Source organism: Pezoporus flaviventris, unplaced genomic scaffold (assembly GCF_033815535.1).
Source record: "Pezoporus flaviventris isolate CSIRO_AGI_PZ_B2104156 unplaced genomic scaffold, CSIRO_AGI_Pfla_v1 ptg000040l, whole genome shotgun sequence".
In the NCBI taxonomy this organism is placed as follows: domain Eukaryota; kingdom Metazoa; phylum Chordata; class Aves; order Psittaciformes; family Psittacidae; genus Pezoporus; species Pezoporus flaviventris.
Window position 1 is genome coordinate 10,300,005 of NW_026892588.1, and position 23,509 is coordinate 10,323,513.

The 23,509-nt window shown below is 47.1% G+C and overlaps 3 protein-coding genes across 8 annotated transcripts in view; 2 read left to right on the forward strand and 1 right to left on the reverse strand.

The window, feature by feature from the left end:
• Positions 1 to 363: 363 nt before the first annotated feature.
• Positions 364 to 14,130, forward strand: LIPH (lipase H). Its single transcript, XM_061465240.1, has 10 exons — positions 364 to 1,035; positions 4,871 to 5,238; positions 5,921 to 6,029; positions 6,132 to 6,233; positions 7,191 to 7,280; positions 8,287 to 8,454; positions 9,373 to 9,468; positions 10,452 to 10,563; positions 12,049 to 12,222; positions 13,781 to 14,130. The coding sequence occupies exons 1-10, from the start codon at positions 984 to 986 to the stop codon at positions 13,851 to 13,853; spliced, it is 1,344 nt and encodes a 447-aa protein (XP_061321224.1). The 5' UTR covers positions 364 to 983; the 3' UTR covers positions 13,854 to 14,130.
• Positions 14,126 to 17,108, forward strand: TMEM41A (transmembrane protein 41A). The gene is made up of 5 exons (XM_061465241.1): positions 14,126 to 14,279; positions 14,355 to 14,508; positions 14,683 to 14,844; positions 15,475 to 15,613; positions 15,932 to 17,108. Exons 1-5 carry the CDS (start codon positions 14,182 to 14,184, stop codon positions 16,150 to 16,152), a joined length of 774 nt encoding a protein of 257 aa, XP_061321225.1. The 5' UTR covers positions 14,126 to 14,181; the 3' UTR covers positions 16,153 to 17,108.
• Positions 17,109 to 19,071: 1,963 nt separating this feature from the next.
• MAP3K13 (mitogen-activated protein kinase kinase kinase 13) overlaps positions 19,072 to 23,509 on the reverse strand; it is a 78,768-nt gene continuing 74,330 nt past the window's right edge. For 5 of the 6 annotated variants that reach the window (XM_061465245.1, XM_061465244.1, XM_061465246.1 and 2 more), the window contains 3 exons: positions 22,273 to 22,570; positions 21,505 to 21,602; positions 19,072 to 21,416 (listed from right to left, as the gene is read on the reverse strand). In XM_061465245.1, coding sequence (XP_061321229.1) covers positions 21,380 to 21,416; positions 21,505 to 21,602; positions 22,273 to 22,570 — 433 coding nt within the window. In that variant the 3' untranslated portion in view covers positions 19,072 to 21,379. Of the gene's footprint in view, positions 21,603 to 22,272; positions 22,571 to 23,509 lie in introns of all 6 variants that reach the window. The other variant, XM_061465249.1, reaches the window with a different exon arrangement.

Below are 23,509 nucleotides of genomic sequence, written 5' to 3' on the forward strand. Positions count from 1 at the left end.
TCCCCATGTTCCCTGTCCCTGGTCTGTGTTAGAAGAATTTGCTAAGGAAACATTAGGAAAAGCTACCACATAGCTTCTACACAGCAGCCATCCCTGCTCTCCGCTCCCCTCACTTCTTAACAAACTTCCCACCACCTCATGTTTCCAATTCTGCCACTAGATCTTCCAGCTCCAGCTTCAGACTTCCTTTCCTGCCCCTGACAGTGGTCTTTACATCTGCCATCTTCCTGCCATCCAGCACGGGAAAAAGAAAACCCTTTCTTACTTAAATTAGAGCTGGATTCATGAGGTTCCAGCAGGTCTGCAAGAAAATATGGATCTGGTGAGGGTGCCAGATGTAGTGTCATCCAACACAGCAGTCACTTGACAGCCCAGTGGAGACCCAGACTGACTCAAACTGGTACCTTCTCTTGGTCACACCATAGTGCTGTGCCTCCTGCTTGAGGTGACAGGGTCTCATAGGTTAGAAGGGATGCTGGGCCAGAGTGCTCAGCACAGCTGGAGGGATGTGGGAGAGTATGAATCCTTCAATGTAGGGCCCTGTGAAACCAGGCGCTTGCCCTGCCCAGATGCTTATCACACTTGCAGTGACACACAGGTTCTCCACTGCCTATTGACATTCTTTGCAACAGACAGACATGCAATAATTCCCTTAGTTTCAACACCTGTAGTCAAATTGCTGCTTACAGTGATACCAAACCATTTGTGTCTTGGATTAGTCATTTCCCAGGGCAAACTAGATTTAAAATAAGGAGACCTGGTAAAATAGAAGGTGCCCCACCTTTTTCAGAAGAAGCTTTAGTTGTATAACTAAAGACTGGTCTTCATTTCTTGGCTGGTAACTTCCTCCTTTCACCACACCTACGGTTACTGTCAGGGAAAAAAAAGAGAGCAAACTGTTGTCAGAGACAGAAGATACGTGCCAAAGAAATTGTGGGATCCTTCAAACCTTTTACCTGCAGAAGTTCCATGTGGGAATCCATATGCTGAGGCTGTGCGTTGTGTTGATCTACCTTTTGTATGCGGTGAAAACAGGTAAGAAACCAAGCATTTGTTTTCAATGTTTCTGTCAAATATAACACGCTTTCTGTGCTTTGCAGAAGCATGAATATATCTACTCTCTGCATTACAGTTACTGCGTAGGGTTTTTCACCAGCATTATTTATTCTGGCAAAGCAAATTATACGGGTTACATGAATGTAGTCAGCTCTAAGAGTTCCAAATATAAAACCAGCAGTCATTTTTATTATCTTTTCCTCCCTTTGCAAACATTCCTCTTATATAAGTACTATCCATCCACACTGAAAATGTCATTTGAAATCTTCAGAGAAGAGTGATTTCTTCTCAGCAGTGTCTGATATGACAGACGCAAAGGATGAATTACCATTCGTGAACATAAGCTTCATTTGATATCCTCACAGCCCTACCAAGAATCAACCTGTGTAACAATAAACAAATGTACTGCCTTGTGCTACCATACTCATGGGAGCAAGTCAAGTTATAGCTCTCTGCTTTATAGGGAAAACATAGGATTAAAGAAACCCCAGAAGAATTCTTGTAAATAATAACTTGTATTTCTGGGTTCTCTGGAGTAATCCTGGGGTCGCATTTTGCTTGGTTTGTTAAATATGCTTTAGGAAATGTAGTCGTAAGAAGTGGAAAAAGGCACCAAGGAAACCCAGTGAGATACTGAAGACCAGTTTAAGAGGTAGAGGGCATGCTCCCTCTTTGGAAAAGTGATAGAAACGTTCACTGATGCTACTGGGATTTGCTGTATGGTAGTGAAATGTGCTTAAAGCTGAAGGCTCATTATTGATGCATAGGACAAATCTGTTGGAACACACTGTAGAGAGCCCAGGCAAGGTGACTGTTTTCAGTGTCAGTGAAACTGCAGGCAGGCACAGAAGCGGCAACATGCTTATCTGAGATCCATGCAAAGCACTGACTGGGAGAGCAGCCCCCTTCACAGGCTCTTTGTGGAAATACAGTCTTCCAAGGACCACAGCTAGGACAACTGCAAATCTGACCCTCTGAAGTGAAAATCCGTTGGAACTTCACTTTGCAAGAGGACAGACCAGTGGAGTTAAAAAATTCAGCTGCTATTCTATTCATGCAGACAGCCTCCAGATCACAGCCCTGAAAATGCCACTATTGCAAACCCTGCCTGTGCGCAGGGTGAGCATCCTGGACAGATACATCCAGAGCAGAAGAACATCCAGGACAGAAGGAAGAAAAAGCCTGGTTCTGAAGCTACATATATATATAATGTGGTTCTGAAGTTACACATATATATATAGATATATTCATATTCATATATGTAACTTCAGAACTTCAGAATCCTGCTGCATTAGCACCTCTGAGGCTGATCTCAAGCTTGTGAGGAAACTAGTGTTTGCCATCCTATTTTACACACCAGAAAACTGAGCAGACAGAGGAAAGTGAATTGCCTGAGGCTGTTCAGCAAGCTAATGACCTAGACAGGGCTGGAAGCTAGTTAATGGGACACTGAGTTAATTGTCACATTTATTCACCTTTCCTTGAGGGAAGAGGACTGTTGGACATGGGTTAAGTACAGTGGTCTGTTTCCACCTCACTTACTTGCTTGCAGAGTTAAGCTCAATCAGCCTCTTGTCCATCAGAGAAATCATGCTGGAGTTTCAAAGACAATTCCAGCCATTTGCGTAGGATTCGCTGTGCTTATCAGAATGAAGAGCAAATCCAGGATCACTGGCGGTCCTCATGTGTCAGCTTTTGTAACACATGGTGGATGAGTCTGGGATATGCACCAGCCTGCCTGAAGAGAAGCTGGCAGGTTTCCCCCCACTATTAGCACTGATCTGATTTTGTTAATCAAAATAGAACGAATCTAACAGACTTGGTGCAGATATAACAAGGCTTTTCAAACAGTTCCTGTGTTAGGTATTAGCAAATGCTGATCAGATCCTTAAAACCTCCTCTTTAGCAGAAGGTTTGGGCTGTTCTGGTGACAAACATAGCGCTCCTGTGGGCAAGTCTCAGCACAATGCAGGAGATACAGAAACAAATGAAGCAATCAGTGCGATCTTGCACCATGTAGAAGTAATTCTTGCCTGCATTTCTGCCTGTACTCCTACAGCTTCAGCGGTGGTAAAGACGACTAACAAGACTATATAAAAATACCATAGAATAAAACAATGGTTATTAATGAAAAAGAAATATTGTATTATTTATGTTGCAGTAGCACCTAAAGGACAGTCGCTGAGAATCACTGTGAATGCTGGTGTATAGCAGCAAAAAATGATGCCTTTTCTCTGCTAGCTACTTTGAGATCTCCATGTGAGCAGTGTCACAGGGGAGCTCTTACTGCTGCTTCTCTGGAGCATCTTAGCACTGTAAGAGCAAGGTGAGAGCAAGCTGCTCAGGAGACAGCCATGCAGGTCACCTTTACTCTTGCAGGCAGGACCCAGAGTCCCACTGCCCCTGTGAGCCCTGATTGAAGCATTACAGAGGCAGAACACCCTCAATTCAAAGGCCACTGATTTCAACTGAGGTTCACTGGGCCTGGCTGAGGGCTCATTTTCTACCACTCCTCTCCCACTTAGTCATATTTTACCATAGGCTTTATACAGGAAGGACTCCATGGGTTTCTAGTGCTAAAATTTATTTCTGAATTTATGGTAGCAATTTAAAATATCCAGTTGGACTTAACTGCAACATACTTCCAGCCTATTAACTTTTATTTCTGGAGCTCCTGGGAATTCTACAAAGTAATTAGCAGAACTATGGCAACTGAGCGGATCATTTTATGTGCTGGGCACATAGCATTTATATCACTCTTACGCTTCTGATTTCCATAGGAGGAGAACAAGGAAAGTTGCTCCTAGAAACTGTGAGAGTTTCATCATTTGGAAATTGAAATGCACAGAGCAATGGAGATTTGCTCGAGCTCAATTAGCTTACAGCTGTGGGGTTTCTAAACCCTTCTACCTACTGCACAGCCCTTCAAACAACAAAGCTCAGGAAGATTTCTCTAGCAACTGCAGCCTGAACAGTTAATTGCAGCCCAGGCTGTATGTGTGAGAGACTCACTCTCCCACAGGGTTCTTCAATCAGATTAAGGGGATTTGCAGAAAAGGACTGTGACGCAGGAAGAGGCTACAAAACCTGAGAGAGCCTTCATAAGCAGTGCCTGTCTGGAGACAGCTACTCCATTCCCTCCCAGTGCCCTGCTGGAGATAGCATTGGACTCAGAAGGCTCAGCTGGTGTTCTGCTGGAAAAGCAAGGAACAAAGACAGGCTTTCAAATGGCAGAGGCCATCCCATAAAGCAGCACTTACATAAATCTCAGTTACTCTTCAGCTGTGTATGAAACAGTATCAGTACCGTATTTCATGCGGTCAAAGGGTGTCCCATTTTGCAGTCTGAAACAGCAGGCTGCATCTGCAAACACAAATGAAGGACTGAGCTGTCCCTCACAACAGCAAGATCCTCTGCAGCTTGTCAGCTCCAGTTACAAACAAACCATGAAGGTATCTCTTTACTCTAGAACCTGTCCGGAGCACCTGGGTCTGCTCTCAAACCAATACAACAATTGGTTGTCAGTCTCTAATTCCTTTCCTCACACCAGAGGGATTCTTGGAGAGAGTATATGCCATCTCCCAGATGCTAGTGGAAGCAGGACTGTGCTGCTCCAAGATGGTACACCTGCTGTCTTTGTTCCAACATGACAAGAAAGCCTAAGGTTCAGGGTAGCTCCAGCCATGAACATGATGGAGAGGAAAGAGGTAGCTCACAACATATATTCCTGTGCCTGTGCAGGCTGGCAGGAAGAAGGGATCAAAGCAAATGCATTGGTGCTAACCTCAGGATTGCCACACTGTGCTCTTTTCAGATCCCGAGGAGACATGCCCTGCATTCACAACTCTCAGCATCGGCAATGCTTTGGTAGGGACACACCTGAACGTGAAGCTGCTGCTCTACACCAGACAGAACCCAACCTGTGCTGAAAAGCTCAATTCACCAGCCTCCAAGTATCTAGATGTGACCAAGAAAACTACCTTCATCATCCATGGGTACCGATTCACAGGCTCTGCCCCCGTCTGGATCCCAGACTTGGTGCACCTCCTGCTTTCTGTAGAAGACATGAATGTCATCGTTGTGGACTGGAACCATGGGGCAACAACTCTCATCTACAGCCATGCTTCCAGAAACTGCAAAAGAGTTGCTGAGATTCTGAAGAAACTGATTGATGAGACGTTGGTAAGTTGAACACTCACACTATGATACAGTCATTAAGGCACCCTATGGAGAGGGCACAAAGGAAGTGGTTAAAACAGCAGCAGTTCTGGGAAAATAAACTCCTAAAAGGAAATATATTATTTTTTTCGAAGTGCAGCTGTACTTGCAGTGCCAAACTCTACCCTCAGTCTTGGTACAATGGTATTTTGTTGCAATATTCAGTTTATATATAAAAATAAAAAACTCTACAGATATGTTTTCCCATACATAGAAACTCTATTTCCACTTAATGTATGTCCAAAAGTAAGCTTGTGGGCATCCACTAGAGTTTGCAACTCCTCTAAGATGTTGCACAGGTACAGACAATGATGACACTGGAATTCTTGCAGGAACTACATGTGGGGCTAATGGAATCGTTCTCATGGGGCTGATGAATATTCTCTCCTTCCATACTTGTAGTCACTGCCACAGTAAAATACAACCATTGCCTGAGCAGCTCTCATCACAGCTCTGTCAGATATGGGCCTCAAACATGAGCGCTGGTGGTACTGTGGGATCATCAAAGGGGGAATAGTCACAGAATGGAACACACCAAGGGAGAACGTGGGAAAAGTAGCGAGATACATTTACATTCCTTCTCCTAATACTGTTTGTGCCTTTCATGTGCCTAAAATCTGTGACCACGAGTACTTTTAAATCTCAGATTGATGGAGCATCCCTTAACTCCATGCACATGATAGGAGTGAGCCTGGGAGCACACATCTCTGGCTTTGTGGGGCAGCTGTTTGATGGTGCACTTGGAAGAATCACGGGTAAGCTCTTCCTCCTGTCAGTCCTTTTGCTGCAAGGATAGCTGTTCACCACGACCACAGTCAGTGCTCAAGTGACACCAAGTGCCTGGCTTTGTGTTGCAGGTCTTGACCCAGCAGGCCCATTGTACCGAGGAAAACCACCCAGTGAGAGGCTGGACCCTACAGATGCACAGTTTGTTGATGTCATTCATTCAGACACGGATGGTACCTGATATTTGTCCTCTTTACCATAACAAAGAAACCTAGAGGCTGATAGGGAGCATGGGAAAGCAGGGGCTCTGGTAGGCAGCAGTGATCCTTGCTCCCCTATCCCAGGAGAGCAGCAGTCTCCTTCAGTGGTGCTGTGAAGGGCTCTGTGTCCCTGCCTTGTCCTCACTGTCATCAGCACTCCCTCGGGAGCTGCTGTTTTATTTGCATTTCAAACATGCCGCAGGTTTATAGCAATTACAACCTCATGGCCCATGAATAGCAAGGACTTAGGCACTGGTGCAGCAGTCCCCTGTTGAGACCAGCACACAGTCCTGCCGGAGCAGCTCCGCACTAACCTCACACTGGGGGGTCATCCCAAAAGCTAGTCACACCGCTGAATGCCTTGCATAGCAGATCAGTTATTCCCAACCCAGTGGCTCCCTGCACTCTTCATCCCACCTCCCATAGGCTAAACCCTCCTCCAGGGTGAATCTGGAATCTCCTCCAGCCCTCTCTTTTCCCAGCCGGTGCACAGCACATCTCCAAACCCACAGCAGTGCAATGCAAGCCCTCCGCTCTGCTCACACTGGCATCCGGACCCACTGGGCTCGGCTTTCTGACCTCATCTTCTCCCAGCCCTTCCAAGAACTCAGACTTCAGCAGCACAGCGATACACAGTGTTTCACATCCCTTTTCCTCTCCCACACACAATGACACAAAAAGCCAGAGTTTGTACAGTCGCATGCACTGACTTATTTTAGGTATTTGATAGCATTGCTAAGCTGACACAGCTGGGTCACAGCCATTTGGCCTGCTGCCTAAACAGATGAATGACATTAATATTCCTGCACAGGCAGGCATCCTAAAGCTAAATAACTATTTTTTCCCCCTAGTTGTTTTCTTATGTTTCCTTCTTCTGCATTTTATGATTCAATATTCCCACTCCTCACCTCTCATATTTTCTTTTATCAGGACTAGGTTACAGAGAAGCATTAGGCCACATTGACTTCTACCCCAACGGTGGGACCGACCAGCCTGGCTGCCCACTGACAATATTTTCTGGTAATTCATTCTGCCTTGAATTGCACAAACACTGACAGAAAGAGAGGAGAAGGACAGAGAAACATCATCATTGCTTAGAAAATACATGAAGCCCAATTCTGGGAAAACCATAACAGCAGTCTCTTCCCAGCACTGACGTGGCCCAGAGGTGGAAGAGGGGGTTAGCTGATGTGTATCAGGAAGCCATACGAATCAGGATTAATCCTGTTCTGTCACAAATGCAAATAGGATAATTGTCCATACACTGAGTTATAAGGTGGATTTGTGCCTTTATTTTGTGAATATATTTAGAAAACCTGTGGGGTTATTATTATTATTACTACTAATAATAATATTATTATTACTTCTTAGAACACACACAAACTCCAAAGACAAGTAATAGCAAGAACCTGTTCAGAAAACAGGTTCAAGATGAATGGGGTTATAATGACCCCAATGCCCCTTTCTTGGCAGTGACAGGCAGTGCAGTCTGGAAGGCAGAGGCCTGGTCTTGAGTGCAAGAAAGCTTTTACCCTTTCCAGCCTGGCAGCAATGGTTTTGTGGAAGTTGGGTGAAGAAGGTACCTCATGGAAGAAAAGGCAGTAATGTGAACTCAACCCTTTCGAGACCCAAAAGGATCTGCATAGAAAACAAACCTGAAATAAATATCCATAGGAAATATGGATTTTTTTTTAATGGGAATGAGGCTTCACCCATTTTGCTGCTCATGCAACACCTCATTTTATTTGTTATGTCTTTCTAAAGAGTTTTTTACACCAAAAAGAAGAGAACACCTGACACTGAATAGTGTCTACAGCTGGATCCTCTGAAACTGCACCAGTAGACACAGGCAGAGCTGAGTGCACTCAAAGGGAGAGGCCAGTGCCCACTTAGTGTTCTGCCACAGCCCCATGCAATCTGCTGTTCAGGCTGGTCAGTGATTGTCCCTTTTAGCTAGTGCATTGATGCTGTTTTCCGGAAGCACGAGGGTTGCTAACAAAATGTTTCTTCCCTGTGTATGATTAAGGATTGCAGTATTTTAAATGTGACCACCAGAGGTCTGTTTTCCTGTTCATGTCATCCCTGAAACAGAGCTGCAATATCACGGCGTACCCGTGTGACTCCTACAGGAATTACCGGAATGGCAAGTGTGCCAGCTGCAAAACCTTCTGGCCTATGCCGTGCCCCATCCTAGGTGAGGATCCAGGGAATGTAAATACATCCTGAACACACGTGTCTGACAGAGCTGCCCACTGTTACTGAGACTTGGAGTGTGACAAGTGTTTTGCTGAAGGGCTAACACCACATGGTGCTTTGCGAAAGCATGTCAGTTATTCCCGCTGAAGCTGTTGAGATGGTGTCTCACTGACATCTGCAGGGCCACAAACCTCTGCTGCAGGCAAAACAGGCCTGAGAAACGTCCCTGCTCTTTGTACAGTCACATGGCACTACGGTCTAGAACACAATGCACGTGTAAAGGATTCTAGAACTGGAAAAGCCAAAACAAGATGGGATCTTTACACAAAAGTCTCAGAAACAATGAATTAAGGTCCATTAGTTGCAGAGTTTGAGGGACAGGGACATGTTCTTACTACAACAGAATCTTTTCTAAGAAATCTTCAGCTCCACAAAGCCCTCTTGACTGTAAAAGGAACGGCAGTGTGATGGACAAAGGGCATTCTGGGTGTTCGTAACTGACCCACAGAGGTGTCCCAGCCTGGATGTGACAGGCTGCCATTTCTGAAATGCTGATGTTAAACCCCCTGACAGTTCCAGAAATGAGCTCACAAAAAAGGGGATGATTTTCATTCTGCACTGCAAAATGAAATCCTTTTTGACCATGGATGGTCATAAGGTGTGGAAAAAAGACTGACCTTAAAATAAGCATTGAGCAGTAACCAGGCATATTTAGACACTCAGCTGGCTTTAGTTACACAAGTCAAACCCAGCCCTGGTACAAGTCTGCAGAGCCCAGGAGCATGCGTCACAGCACCACCTCACAGCTGGCAAGCAATATGCTATTTCTTAAATACTTGCTTTGTTATTTTCAGCAATTTAGTTGCTTACCTACCTGTGCAGTAACTCTGTTTCCTCTACAAACTGTCATCTATAGGTTATTATACCCATGAGTGGAAAAGCTATTTAACACAACAGAGCCATCCAGTGACAAGTATGTTTTTTGATACGGCAGACAAAGAGCCATTCTGCAGTAAGTGACTAAGATTTCTGAGATCGTTTTTCTCTGCGTATTGCCTCCTTCCACAGCAGCTGAGCAGGGACGTTTAGTTGCAATTGGCATCATAGGCAGCATTTTAGAAGCAAAGCCAGCAGCTGCTGGGTAGAATTGTGTCCATCTGCAGCCTTGCCATTACGTTCTTTATCTGCAAACCTGCCCGGTGCTGTGGAAAGCCAGTTGCTTGCTAGAGATGTGTTAAGAACAGGCTCATCTTGCTTACGGTGCTAGGAAATTTGCTGAGAACACGCAAATGAAACATGAAAGGGTAGTTCCTAAGCTGTGTTTCAAAACAACACACCACAAGGTGTGGTGCAAGGAAAAGTTGTGTGGGAACAATGAGAGTCAAAGGCATGCTCTGAGCTGAACAGGTGAAAGAGCTACCATGGACAAAAGCAAAAGGCACAGGGAAAGGGCCCAGGCAAGGGAGAATCGGTGTAAAAAAAGGTTTCCCCAAGGTTTCTCCTCATCTCAGTGGCCACCAACATACCAAGCCATGGGCAGGGATTATGGCTGGTCAGCAAGCGAATTCTGTGACTGACAGAGCAGAGGAAAGAACAGACAATTCTGCTCTAAGACGGAGAAGACAAATGAAAGATGGCAAAAAAGAAATGAAGGGGTTCAGGAGTGGACATTCAGAGGCAGATAGGACAAAGAAAAGGCAATCTGAAAATGAATGAGGAAGGCAGGGAGTGAGAGGGCGTGTGCTGAAAGGCCATCTTGCATGCCATTTGTGTAACCCTTGCTGCAGGGCTTTCCCACATCTCTTAATATTTCTGTTAGCAATCTCTGCAAAGGGAGGTGGAAAAAGGGATGGAGAAAGAGGTTTTAGAGATGAACTGAATGGGAGGAAGTCATCCTCTGACTGCAGTTCAGCTCCAGACAGGCACAGAGCTGGGCTGGAAAGCAAAGCAAGCATGCAGAGTCTGACCAAGCTTGTGCTCTCTCTCTCTCCTCAGTTTATCACTACTTTGTGGATATAATTACATGGAACAAAGACACCAGAAGAGGCACCTTCAGCATTGTACTAGCTGATGAAACTGGGAAGGAGGCAGAATCTAAAGTTAACCCGTAAGTCTTACCCATCTATGGTCCCTAAATATTAGCAAACCACTTGGTATGACTGCATCTGCGAGGAGGCAAGATACCCTCCTCTCATTTCCCTGCTGATCCTTGGCAGGGTACATGCCTTAGGGCTTTCCTGGCCCTACGCAATCCTCACAGGCTTCCCTGCCGCAGAGCAGCTGACAGCCCAGGCATTTGGTTTGGGCTCTTCGCAGTCATCTAAAGGACTGAAGTGGACAATCTCAGCCAGGGGCACAGCTGTCCTGCACTTCCACTAAAGCAGGAGGAAAAAAACACATCTCCCCCTCTTTCCTTCCCCTTCCAGGGAGTATTCCGTTGCAGCTCTGGGTGCCCAAGACAGCTGGGATGAACCTGAGCCTGACTATGTAACACCCAAATCAATTCATTTCACTTGGAGAGGCAAATTAATGACTGGTCTTATGTTGACATACAAATTCCCAATTGATCATAACACGCTTCAGACAAACAAGTCCTGCTCAACTAGTTTTCTCTATCTGCATACTCTCTCAGCCATATCTGCTTGCACTGGAGCAATCTGCATAGCTCCCTGAGGCTGCACAACAGGACCAGCGAGTGTGTGGCAGCCCACCAGGCAGCTTGCCTACACACACACGCATCAGAAACACCTTTGGCAGGTTAAAACCTGCCCTATTTTGTCAGACTCCTAAAACTTCTCAACAAGACCAGACATTTTGAGCATTGCAACCAGGATACACTTCCATCACAACTGCACTCTTCACCTTCCTAAGGGAAAACTTTAAACGATGGCCATACAACCAGAGATATAAAGAATGTGTTGTGTGGTCATGGCCACGGTTGTGCTGCTTCTGCACCAAGACAGGTTCTGTTTTCATGCATATCTCAAAGTGGAACTGGCCATCCTGTCAAACCCCAGCCCTGCAAGTTTTCATGTCTCTAAGCCTGTGCTTAAAGCTGGATTACTTTCCATTCATTCCACTCAACACTGCACTGTTTCACAGATGCTTCTGCTGCATTTGCTGGAAGAGACCTACCAGAAATTTAGCTAGGGGCATTAATACCCCCAAGGTACAGTCTTCCATTTGTAGAGCTTCCTCAGCCATACAGTGTTGTTACAAACAGATGTCTATATACAGCAGTGTATTCTCCAGACTCCACAAGTGACTCAGTGTTCAGGTCTGCACACACAGCCAGGTACAAACATCATTCGAGTCTGGGCCACTTGGATTCAAAACAGCATCACAGTGGGGATTCTGGTTTGGGACCAGAGCAAATGACATCAGACCTCTGTGTCCCCACTCTCACCCCGAATAACTGAGTGCAAAAGTGGCTGAGCAGGTTCACACCTGGAGACCTGAATTTCCTGTAAATCAGAAGCTGATTGTGAGTTCAGTCCTCACCCCAGCACTGTTCCTAATATCACACTGAATGTATTACAAGTGGTGCTATTCCCTTAGTGACTCTCCAACACCTTGTCTGCTTTATCTTTAGAGAAGTTTCAGCCTTTCAGCGTTACAACCAAATCACTTTGCTAGTTGGATTTGACCAGGATTTTGAAAATATAGAAAGGATTTCCCTGACGTTTTCCACAGGATCTGTCATTGGCCCAAAATTCAAACTCAGGATTCTCCAAATGAGGTTCCGGTCACTTACAAATCCAGAAAGGTAAGCAGAGGTTTAGAAGCCATTGCAGACTGGACAGAAGTGAATCAATCTCCCACATTCCTGGCCTGGCTAAGTTTGTCCAGAAGAATTAGTTTTATTTCACATTTCACTCTTGTACACCTGCCTTAGGAATAAATGCTGTCTTTAGTGCCTACACACAAATCCCATAGGTGAGCACGCACCTGAACACAGACTTTGTCTTATTGTACTAAACACATGTACTTAGTGGCCCAACTCTGATGTGGCCTGACCTTTGTACCTTTGGTCAGGAAAACAACTGTTGAGAAGCTGCCCGGACGCGAACTCTAGACTGCAGGTAAATCTAATACAGATATCCAGCCCCAAATACACATTTTATAACCCAGCCAATTTCTAAGTCCAGCCAAGCAGGGAGATTAATTTACTCCTGGAATTCCAGGAACTGGGAGCTGCTTGCCGCTATGCCCTAACGCACTGACTACCGTCCACATCGTGAGGCACCTGCTAGGTTATTTGCGGATGAGACCTCTACAGCTGCTTCAGTCACCTCTGCTCTGGAGTCCTACCCTTAAGCTTCCCTGATTTCTAGGGCACCTTTGCAGGACAGGATCTCTACCTGAGCTCAGCAAGTACATAATCTCTTAGGTTGACCCTATGTTGCTATGTGAACATCAATCCATACCATGCTTTAAACTTGGGTTAAACAAGGATTGCATATCACAGAGTGAGGAGGGTGAAGCAAAAACAAAAGGACAGAGCTGCGGAACATGTTTGCTTGCAGACGATGAAGGTCAGCTTATCTTAGCCTTGCAATAAGGAAAAGACGGTGTATATACCTAATAAGCAAAGTCAGTCCTTCTGCACCTCCCCCTTGCTGACACTCACTTTCTCCTGTTCCCTATCTCCACAGTCACTTCCAGCCCAAGAGCCACATACAACCTTTAAAAAGCAGGTGCAAATGCCCTAACTTTTCATCAGAGGCTGTCTAGTCTCTCCTAGGAGGAGCTGCTACAGACTATGAGCACAGTTACATGACTGTTTTAACACCATTATGTGTCGCTGTCACATGGAGGGATGTCCTGCCCTGTCTTTTTCCTTACTCCAGTGCTAATTAACAATGCTCACGTGGTCCCAGGTGAAACCGTAAGTGTTTCCACTGTTTTTTGGCTGGTCTAGCTCTAAGCCAGATCAATGCCTGGTCCCAGCTCCAAGTGCCAGCACAATCCCTAACACTGGCACCAGGGAATTGGTGAGCTGGAAGGACCACCCCGCTCAGGGTGCACACAAGTGTAGACTGGCTTAGAGGGAACCATGAACTCCAGAGCCTCAGTTTGCTTGCTGACTTTTGTGTTGCTTTTTCCACAAGGAAATGCCAAAGATAACAAAGAACAGAATGATCAAGGTATCCCTGACATCGGTAAGGCTTGAACTCAACCTCACTTTAGGTGGAATTCAAGCTAGCTGTCCTGAGAACGACTGATTAAATGTGAGCCTCCAGCATGCTGGGAGACTTGACTGGGAGGTGATACAAGAAAGGCTGATCTTTCACTTTCTGGCTTGCATTACTGTGTTTATGCAGACCACAGCTGTGCAGGTACGACCTTGTGCTGATGGAGAACACCAAACACACCTTCAAGCCTATCCCATGCTGAGGTAGGAGCTAAGACCTGCACATCTGACGGTGACAGCCGTTCACAGCCGTCTGGGGACTCACCCGAAAGCTCCACGGCACCTTCTGCGGAGAACAGACGACAGCGCGGCAGGGCACTTGTATCAATGACCTGATTTATAAACGGGGCTGTGGAACTGACATAAGAAACACGAGGTCCTGCCGTGCTTCTGGGATTCGGGACCGCCTTTGTGCCCTGGGAGGAGGCGGGTCCCTCGGGGCGGCCGCGCTCCGCTCCGCCCCGCGCCTGCGCGGCGTGTGAGGCCGCGCCGCACCGCACCGCACCGCACCGCACCGCACCGCACCGCGGGATGTGGCGGCGGCTGGCGGGGCTGCTGCTCGCCTTCGCGGCCGCCACGGCCGGGTTGTGGCTGCTGTCGTCGCGGCTGAGCGCCGGGCAGGCGCGCAGGTGGGTACGGCGGGGGTGATGCGGGTCTGCGCCCCGGCGTTCCCCGTGCTCTTCCTTCCCATCCTTCCCCTTCAGGCCACTGCGGTTCCCGTCGGACCTGGAGGAGCTGCGGGAGTTGGCCGAGGCGCTGCGGGACTACGAGAGGCAGCACCGGGGCGCGGCGCTGGCCTTGTTTTGCGCCGCGTACCTCTACAAGCAGAGCTTCGCCATCCCCGGCTCCAGCCTCCTGGTACGGGAGCGGGGCGAGGGGTGCTTGCAGGGCGGGAGCCGGTACCAACCTCTTAGAGGGGCCCTGTGCCCGCAGCTGGTGCTGGGTGAGGAACAGGGCTATCGCCTGAAGGCAGCGGGTGTGAGGGCACACGCGTTTGTCCCGTCCGGCTCTCAGTCTGTTGTGCCCCGGCAGAACGTCCTGGCTGGAGCGCTGTTCGGGCCGTGGACCGGGCTGGTGCTGTGCTCAGCCCTAACGTCTGTGGGAGCGACCTTCTGCTACCTGATCTCTGGCGCGTTCGGGAAGCAGCTCATCGTCTACTACTTTCCTGACAAAGTGGCTCTGCTGCAAGGAAAGGTAAGAACGGGGCTGGCTGTGCAGACACGCAGAGCAGCCCCTGGTTGAGGCTGCCTTGTGAGCTGACTTTGTGAAACAATGAAAGCACACAGGTCTGTAAGAGACCTCTGGCACAACCTAAGAGCAGACTGCTTTCTTGGGAGCAAGCCTGATTGCAAAGAGGGTGCATGGAAAGTCCCAGACTGGTTTGGTTTGGAAAGGATCTTAAAGCTCATCCAGTTCCAATCCCCTGCCACAGCAGGGACACCTTCCACTAGACCAGGCTGCTCCAAGTCCCGTCCAGCCTGGCCTTGAACACTGCCAGGGATCAAAAGTAACATCAAATGGATTGGCTGGGAAGCCCCTGTGCTCCAGAGCTGCCTCTTGCCCATTTTGTGCTACATTGTACAGCTCGAGGTGGTTCTGACATTGACTTCCTGATGTCATGCAGGTTACAGCCCATTTTCACCACTTGAATGGAAGGGGCTGCCTTACCATTAGGCACACATACATACATATATTTGATGCTTTTCATCAGTTCTGGACTGATGTAATGGCATGTTAGAAGAAAACCTCACTTTAGTATTGTTGCCATTCAGATATTACTTGTGTCTGAAGGGCAGAAATAATTTGGAACGTTTCTCTTGGCAGGTAGAAGAGAACAGGAGCTGCTTATTTTTCTTCTTGTTGTTCCTGAGGCTGTTCCCCATGACACCAAACTGGTTTCTGAATCTCTCAGCTCCCATTTTAAACATCCCTGTGTCCCAGTTCTTCTTCTCCGTCCTCATTGGTAAGGCCTGGGGAGACTGTCTGAGGGGGTAGTGTGACACTGCCTGTCTCCTCATCATCAAGCCTTGGGCAGTACACTGGGCTCTGGAAGGCAGAGCACCAGGGTCATAGCTGGGACTCTGCCCCGTTGAACTGTTTGCCTTTGTGCTGCCCTTACACTTGGAGGTCTTGAGCATTTTACAGATACCAGTGGAGAAAGAACCCCATTCTTTCCATTATGAACACAGACTCCTGTGTCTGGCCTTGGGCAAGGGTGTACTTGAGATAATTTTACGTAGGTGCGATGCTAACAGGGTTTTTTCTGCTCTGATTCTTTCAGGTCTTACCCCATATAATTTCATCTGTGTGCAGACAGGAGCCATTCTGTCACAAATCACCTCTTTGGATGCCATTTTCTCCTGGGACACATTGCTCAAACTGCTCGCAATGGCTGTGGCAGCACTGATACCAGGGACCCTTATCAAGAAGTACAGCAAGAAGCGCTTGAAGCTGGATGACAACAAGCACACTCAGATACTCAACGGCAAAAAGAGCTTGTGATGGCCCAGGTGCCCCAGATGTTGGGGCCTCACAACAGCTCTCTGTCTCGGGGGCTATATTCTGCATGCTCTGTGCCAGCGTGGACCAAGGACAATTGCAGTTTTTAAATCATTCTTCTTGTCAAAGAGGAGGTATAAGGATCTTTATTTTTAATTAATGTTTTAACTGTGCATGTATCTGCACGGAGAGCACTATACAGGGGCTCTGTGAATACTTCGGTTAATGTGCCTGTTTTGTTTAAATTGGCCTGTGCCTCCAGCGTGCCTGAGGATATTGACAACCCCCTGCAAATGTATCAGCACGGGGATGAAAAACAGGGAGAATTAGCATCCCATGAGGAAGGCAAATCAGAACCCCTTAGTTCCTCCCAGCTCTTGAACAGAGGGAGCCCAAGCACCACAGTCTCCCTCCCAAGTCAAGACAGGCTTCCACTGGGCTCCCATCCTTCCTTCCAAATCCAGCTCCATAAGCCCAGCTTGTCTCACTGGTGTGACTGATGTGGCAGCAGACAGCTGGGTTTCTGCCCAGCCTCATCCCTTGGCGCTTGGGAGGCCACAGCACATAGGGCTGTGTCAAGCTGCAACAGCAGCTAGTTTGCAGCAGCATTTCCCAGCTTTAGGCAGGCCCTGCTCCCTCCTCCCCCTGTCCTCTCCAAACCCATATTTGTTCAGCATTTTTGGCCTGAAATGAGAAACCATGCACTTCTGTGCTGTTAGGTACAGTAGTACAAGGACCAAGTTGAGAAGAAAGTAATCATGTTTCTGCACCTTCTGTAGGAGAGCTTGCACAGTTGTAAAAGACTGTTCCTCTATCATTCAGATGTTAAGTGCACCCTGCAGCAAAATCATTCAGGATTTGGGACCAGCTGTGAGCTGCTGGTACGTACCATTCATATGTCAGAACTCAGGAGATTGTTTCTGTCAGTGGCTGCTACTCCCCACAAAGTCTAAGGGCGGGGGGAAGAAATAAAGAGCTTGATGTGCCCAGCTGGCAGTACCTTTGAAACCTACACATTTGTTCATGTGTAACTAGAAGGTTTCCAAATAAGCAGGTTAAGTCTTTGTTCCATTGCTGAAGGTCATATTATCTTATTAGATACTCTGCTTCTGGGGTTTTGGTATTTGCACCTCCTTGCTCTACTCTTCATGAGTCTGCCCTCCACTCAGAGGACAAAGTAAACTTTCTGGCATGGAAGAGGGCAGATGGGAGCACTCGGGAAGATGAGACAGTGAATGCTTCATCCCCACCAGTAGGGCTGAAACTGAGTGGGACAGCAAGGTTCCCAGGATGAAAAGTCATGGCTGCAGATTCAGTCCCCAGTTCACATTGCAAAAAAATCACTCATTTGACAAGAGCAAAAGCCAATGCTTTCGTGCACTGATAGGCTACATGTGTCCAACCAAGGCTTCCCTGCTACTTGGAGCTCCTGGTAGTTCCAGTTGAGCTGTGTTCAGAGATACGTAACAATTAGTTATTAAAAGGCTTCATGACATTGTCCCAAAGTACACAAGAAACCATTCCCACATCACCAAACCAGCCTGAGAAGCATTGAAGTACACTGGCTTTTTATTCCATGCATTGTTTGCTTTGATAGTCATTCTTGTTTCCATCACTGTACACTGTTCAATACAAAAAAAAAAAAAATAAATCAAGTTTGTATCAGGAATCCACAGAGCAGGGAGGAGGGAGATGAACACTACTGGACAGGGCCAAGATGAAATGGTTACTTAGAACACGACAGTGGGGAACGCAACATTCAGCTCTGAGAGAAAATCTAGGCTAGTGTTCAGGAGCTGTCAGCAGCCGTGAGAACTGGATCAGGGTAGTCAGGATGCTGAAAAAGGAACCAACAGTTTACTTCTGCCCTGCAAATACAGTGTTGCTGAGAGGAGAAAGCAGGCTGACTTACACCTCTCAGCCCCATACCCTGCTAGGGGAGAACATGTGAGGAACCGCAGCAGAAGTGCCCATACAGCAACATGGAGATCATGTCTATGTGCAGATCTAGGGAGGTTTCATTAAGGAAAATGCCTATATAACCCCCTGAAAAACTGCCAAGAATGCAGGGGAATGCTGAGCCACTCCTGCCTGCACACAGCCAAGGGCATGGGATGTGCGCAGCGGGAGCCTGGGATTACATCTCCATGGGTACAGTGTTATGTGTTTAGGCAAGGGGGGGATGCCCTAGTGGCAGTCCCAAAGGGACACTGCATAGTAGGCAGCAGTTAGGATGAGCGACACTGGACTGCAACAATGCAATGACTGGGGCATGTAAAGAAACTAGAGCTAAGTGTGGCAGCAGATAACCTGAAGGGTTCAGCTCTGCTTTTCCGGGCTGCAGAATGGGCCAGTGTCCCCAGGCAAGGATGGGGAGGAATCAGCACACATCTGGGACCACCTGGCCCAGAAAGGTCCCAAAATCCCACACATCAAAGTTTCTCTGCACGCCCAGAGAAATTTCATTATATGGTGGAAGAGGGCTAAGCAGAGACCACAGCTACCAAAACCCCTCTGGGATCTTTGTTAGGGACTGAATCATTGCAGACAAGTCCCTGCACAGAGACTCCGACAGGCCTGAGCTGGAGGCAGCTCTCCTTTGGCTGTAAGGCTGCCCTAGGACACCAGTGCTGCCCAGGCTGGGAATAGCTCTGCCTGCCGGAGCTCAAGAAGCCTGTCAAATCTGAGCAGCAGAGTGTCTCCAGGGACATAAGGTCTGGCATCCTCTGCTGTGGGGGACATTTGATGGCAGTTCTCAACCTCTGTATGCAATTGTTCAGTCTCTCTCTTTGTGTGCGTATGTTAAGTGCACACAGTTCTCCATTGCTAAATTCCTGCACCCCGGCCTCTAGCCTCCTGAGTGACCATCTGCACCACCTATTCCACACCAAAATCACACACACACCATGACAGCAAGCCTTTCACCTCCTCCTGCCGCTGGCCAATAAACAGAGAACATCTGGGGGAGAAATGAGGGATGAGAAGAGTGAGGAAACAAGAAACAAGCCAGGAAAGAGCTTCACTCCCCAATGGCATTCTGCTTCCACCCAGAGCTGAGTATTGCTGCTGCACGCAGGTATGAGCTGGTTGCTCCCTCTCCAGCAACCTCTTTGGTCCGACACGGATAATCCACCATGTGGATCCACTGCTGGCCACCCCAATCTTGTACCTGCTGCCCAGAGCAACTGCCCTCCTCTCTGCTTGTCCTTTTGAGTGCTCTTGCCAGGGATCTTGTTCATTTTGTGACCAGTTCAGAAGCCACTCACTCCCTGATCACCATTCCCCATGAGATCAGGAGCTGTCAACTCTACCAGCAAAACAAGCACATTGCAGCATTAACCACGAGGAGTACCATGAGGCTGACTGCATCCACCTCTCAGAACAGCCTTGACAGGTTCTCTGGCCCAGTGTAACAGCATCCTTAGAAACCACGAGAGGCAGCCACTACTGACAGCTGCTGAGACCAGCTCTGCTCCCATTCCCCCCCAGCTACCAGGGAGAAGGTAACATCACACAAACAGATTACAATTGTGCTAGCAGTGAAGCAAACCTTCTGATCTACAGAAATGATAATAAATAATAAAATAACATCATAACTTAAGATCTGTGTGTAGTCCAGCTACAAAAATTTAAAAATATGGGATAATTTAAACTCATACAATACTGCTCTCTGTATAAGTAAGACATTTTCCTTCACTTTGCCATGAGGCTATAAATTACCACAGTTAAATTCAAACCAGTATTTTAACATAAAATGTAAACAAACAAAGCAACAAAAGTACCTGTCCATGGTCCATTCCTGCCGTTCACCTCAGGCTGGTGTGCCAGTCTGCAGAGCAGCACCCAGCACGCTAGGAAGGGCAGAGTGAAAGCTCTTGCAGGGCAACATCAGCTAAAGGGGTAGGGGGGGAATCGTGCTCTATCGTTTTGTTCTCTTTAAATATTGTTTTAGAAGAGTAGTGTTTGAAGGGAAGGCACTATGAGTTCTATCAGAAAACAAATTTTTCTCATCTGCCAATGCCTCGGCCTGTCACATAGCAGTACTATTCTCACTTTCACCTGCAGAGTGTCAGCTTAAAGGAGAAACAGAGGCCTCAGGGTACACCTGAGACACAGCTGTGACACAGCTACCATGGAGATTCCCTGTGCAACCCGTTTTGCACAAAGCCTGACATGAAGGGCAGGCAGCTGTTAATGCTTTCAAGAATGTACAGTGAATAAGGAGACAGAGCAGGGCTGATGCTCTTAACCTAGGCCAGTGATTCCCAGTCTTCCCCCTCAACGCACAGCTCTCTGCTGGTTATTGATGCTGTTGTAGGTGAGAGACTGCTTCTCCAAGTCCAGGACAGGCATCTCCAGTTTCCTCCCCAGAAGAGTGCTCAGGCTCTGCAGAATGTGCTTTCCACGGTTTGCAAGTTCTTGCTTTTCCAACACTGATTTGATTGATTATTTTGACTGACTGAAACAGACAGGAGGTAAGAGAAGGAAGTAAACTGGGAAATGGCACACTGCATCTGAAAGAGGTTTCCCTGCTCAACTGGAGATCGACATTGCCAGAGTGAAGCAAGGACGATGTTAAGAAGTGCTCTTATACCAATTCTCGAGAGGACGAGGTTAGAATACATTTGCAGGGTCTCACAACAAAATGCTGATTAAAAAAAGAAACTAAAAATCTTTAAAATAAAACCCACTATTACATTCCTGGGGATGTATCAACTCAGAAGATCCTGGAAGTTAGCACCTCGGTACCAATATTCTCCAGGAACACGTCCAACCTTCTGATTAAAAATGACCCAGCTGGTTATACTGAATACGCTTTGTTCACAGGTTACCCTATAGTAAGGTCTTTTTATGCTTCCTCATTTGGTAAGACTGAGTGGTTTAGTTTTCTTGATCTGTTCTCCAATCTTCAGGGCCATGAGGCCTGGTCCCCTGTGAAAGCAGCAAGAGAAGCCCCTCACGTCTGTACACATAGCTGTCCAGGCAGGACTCCCAGGATGTTTCTCTGTAATGTGCTTGCTTTCTGAACTTAATTTTTTGCAATAAGTCTGTGTGTCTATAAATACAATCCACTCTTTACAGTAAAAAGTGTTAAAATGTCAAAAAAATAAATATCCATGTTACAGTAACTAGATTATTCAATAAAATACATCCCTGCCATTCTTGATTGAAATGCTCAAAGAGAATTAATTTCATTTGGACATTTTCCAGAGATTCGGGTTATTGCAAATCACTCCTGGGGTGGGAAGGAGAAGCATCTTCTCTTCCTGTAAAGTGTGATGAAGGGGAATGAAGTGGAATCTCAGGGAAATCAAAATGCCAGTATCAGGAAGCTTTGGGGGAGATCTGTTTTACCAAGTAGCAGAGCTGCAGGGCTTATTGGTCCTGACTGTGGCATCAGAACACTCCCCTTCAGAAGAGTCACAGTCTGATTCTCCAAACTGTGCTGGGTTCTGCAAAGCAAAAGGAAAAGTGGAGACCTGAGCAACATTCCTGCACCGCAGATCAACCACACCATCCCAACCTGTCACAGCAGACAGGCAAAGGTCACCACCAGCAGAGAGATTAGCAGCACACAGGAGATAACAACAGTGCACAGTCACCCTGCCAAAGGTCACTTGTCTCAACAAGGGTACAGCAGAAAAGTATCTGGTCAGAGCATTACCAAGGACACATGGAGTTATGAGAAGATAGCACAGCAGGCTCTGCCCTACCCCTCCCAAATACTTGGCAGACAGTAAAAGGATGAAAATCGTTCTAGCTTCGCCAGCAAGACTGCCAATGGGTAAGCTTGAAGCAAACAGTTTATATCCATTCCATTTCATTATCTATGTACTATTTTTATTCCACTTAATGCAACTGCAAACCTGATGGCCTCCCAGCATCATGCTCATCTTGACCAGGAAATTATGTACAGCTTGCTTTGTGCTACTTTTTCCCCCAGCTACTCATGTGGCCAGTTATAAGAAAGACCTATTTAAGCAGTTGCTTTGCTATAGTACATCTACCACAGCATTTCTTAGACAGTCACCCAAATTTATGGCTTTTGGATTCATTTCCATAACATTTATGGGGGTTTTTACTCAACAGAAAGAAGAGGGGAGACCTAAACTTACAACTCACCTCACAGCTGTGTTCATCTGCACAAAGTTTGCCCAGAGACATCTGAGTCTTGACTCTCCGCACTGCACACTCTTTGTCTGAAAGCCCATCAGACTGGGTAGAGATTTCAATGGGGATCTCTGGAGTCTGGGACAACATGTCCTCCAGCTTCTCAGCCAGCTCATCTTCCAGCTTGGCTGCCACCTCATCTGGACTGTTTGAATGATCACTTGTGTTCCCCTCCTCTCCATCTGACACAGAGAAGTTCTCCGAGCTGAAGGTTGAGTAGGACTGGCAGCTACTGATGCAGCGGTGAGGTCTGCAAACCAGGAGAGTAGATCAGCATGCAGCTTGTATCACAGTATCTCTGACTGCAGAGAGTTTCCCGGGTGCTGTGCTTGGCTATTCTGTTATACCTGGTCTTGACAGACTTCACTGCTGGTGCCTGTTCAGCCCTGGGTGAGCTTTTCCCCAGGAGCACACTGCCAGCCAGAACAGTTACAGCTTCTCAGTGGGCAGGTTTCCACACGTGCTCTCACTGAACAGAGTAAGAATGAGCTAGAGAGCCAGCACAGCCTTACAGTTCAAATATCAGGAACTCTGTTTCTGACATGTAGCAAGAGCAGCCCTCTTTTGGAACATATATCACAATCAAACCCCTCACAGCATTAGTAGTGCAGTGAATGCAGAGTGGCTGCTACATTCTACACAGGTTTCCCCAGCAAAATTCTCGTCCTCCTTTCTGAAGCATGACATGCAGAGCAGAGTTTTGCACCTGTACTTTTAACTGGCATCTTCAGCACAACATGAACAGGGCTTCCCTGCTGTAACAGGCAGCCTGGGCTGCTCAATACCCGTCTCCCTAGAAGACATCACTCAGGCACAGCACATGCAATACTGCCTGGTTGCTTCTCCACACTGGGCTGAGGACTTGATGCTTCCAAAAACATCTTTGCGCAAACAAGGTTCTATCCATTTCCAGGGGATAGAAGGCTTCACATCAACTCTCTGAGAGTCTCTTCCCACTCTACGAACACTCCTGCAGCTGCATCAGAACTGATCTGCAAGGCTGGCAGCAAGAGCTCTGCAAAGTGCTGGGCTGCCTTTCTTATCTTGAAGCTATGGAAACCTACCACTGTTTGAATGATGTAGTTCAATATCTACATCTTTAAAATTCATATGTTTCTATTCTGGCTTGTCTGCTACATGTTCATACTAGCTGATCTGCTCTGGAGCATAGTCTTCTTTAACAGTCCTT

Excerpts from the sequence above, each read along its gene's own strand:
- LIPH (XM_061465240.1), top strand. The coding sequence starts at position 984 with ATGCTGAGGCTGTGCGTTGTGTTGATCTACCTTTTGTATGCGGTGAAA. Across the intron at positions 7,281-8,286 it reads CCCACTGACAATATTTTCTG|GATTGCAGTATTTTAAATGT; the intron begins GTAATTCATTCT and ends TGTATGATTAAG. Across the intron at positions 9,469-10,451 it reads AGACAAAGAGCCATTCTGCA|TTTATCACTACTTTGTGGAT; the intron begins GTAAGTGACTAA and ends CTCTCTCCTCAG.
- TMEM41A (XM_061465241.1), top strand. The coding sequence starts at position 14,182 with ATGTGGCGGCGGCTGGCGGGGCTGCTGCTCGCCTTCGCGGCCGCCACG. Across the intron at positions 14,280-14,354 it reads AGCGCCGGGCAGGCGCGCAG|GCCACTGCGGTTCCCGTCGG; the intron begins GTGGGTACGGCG and ends CTTCCCCTTCAG. Across the intron at positions 14,509-14,682 it reads TCCCCGGCTCCAGCCTCCTG|AACGTCCTGGCTGGAGCGCT; the intron begins GTACGGGAGCGG and ends GTGCCCCGGCAG.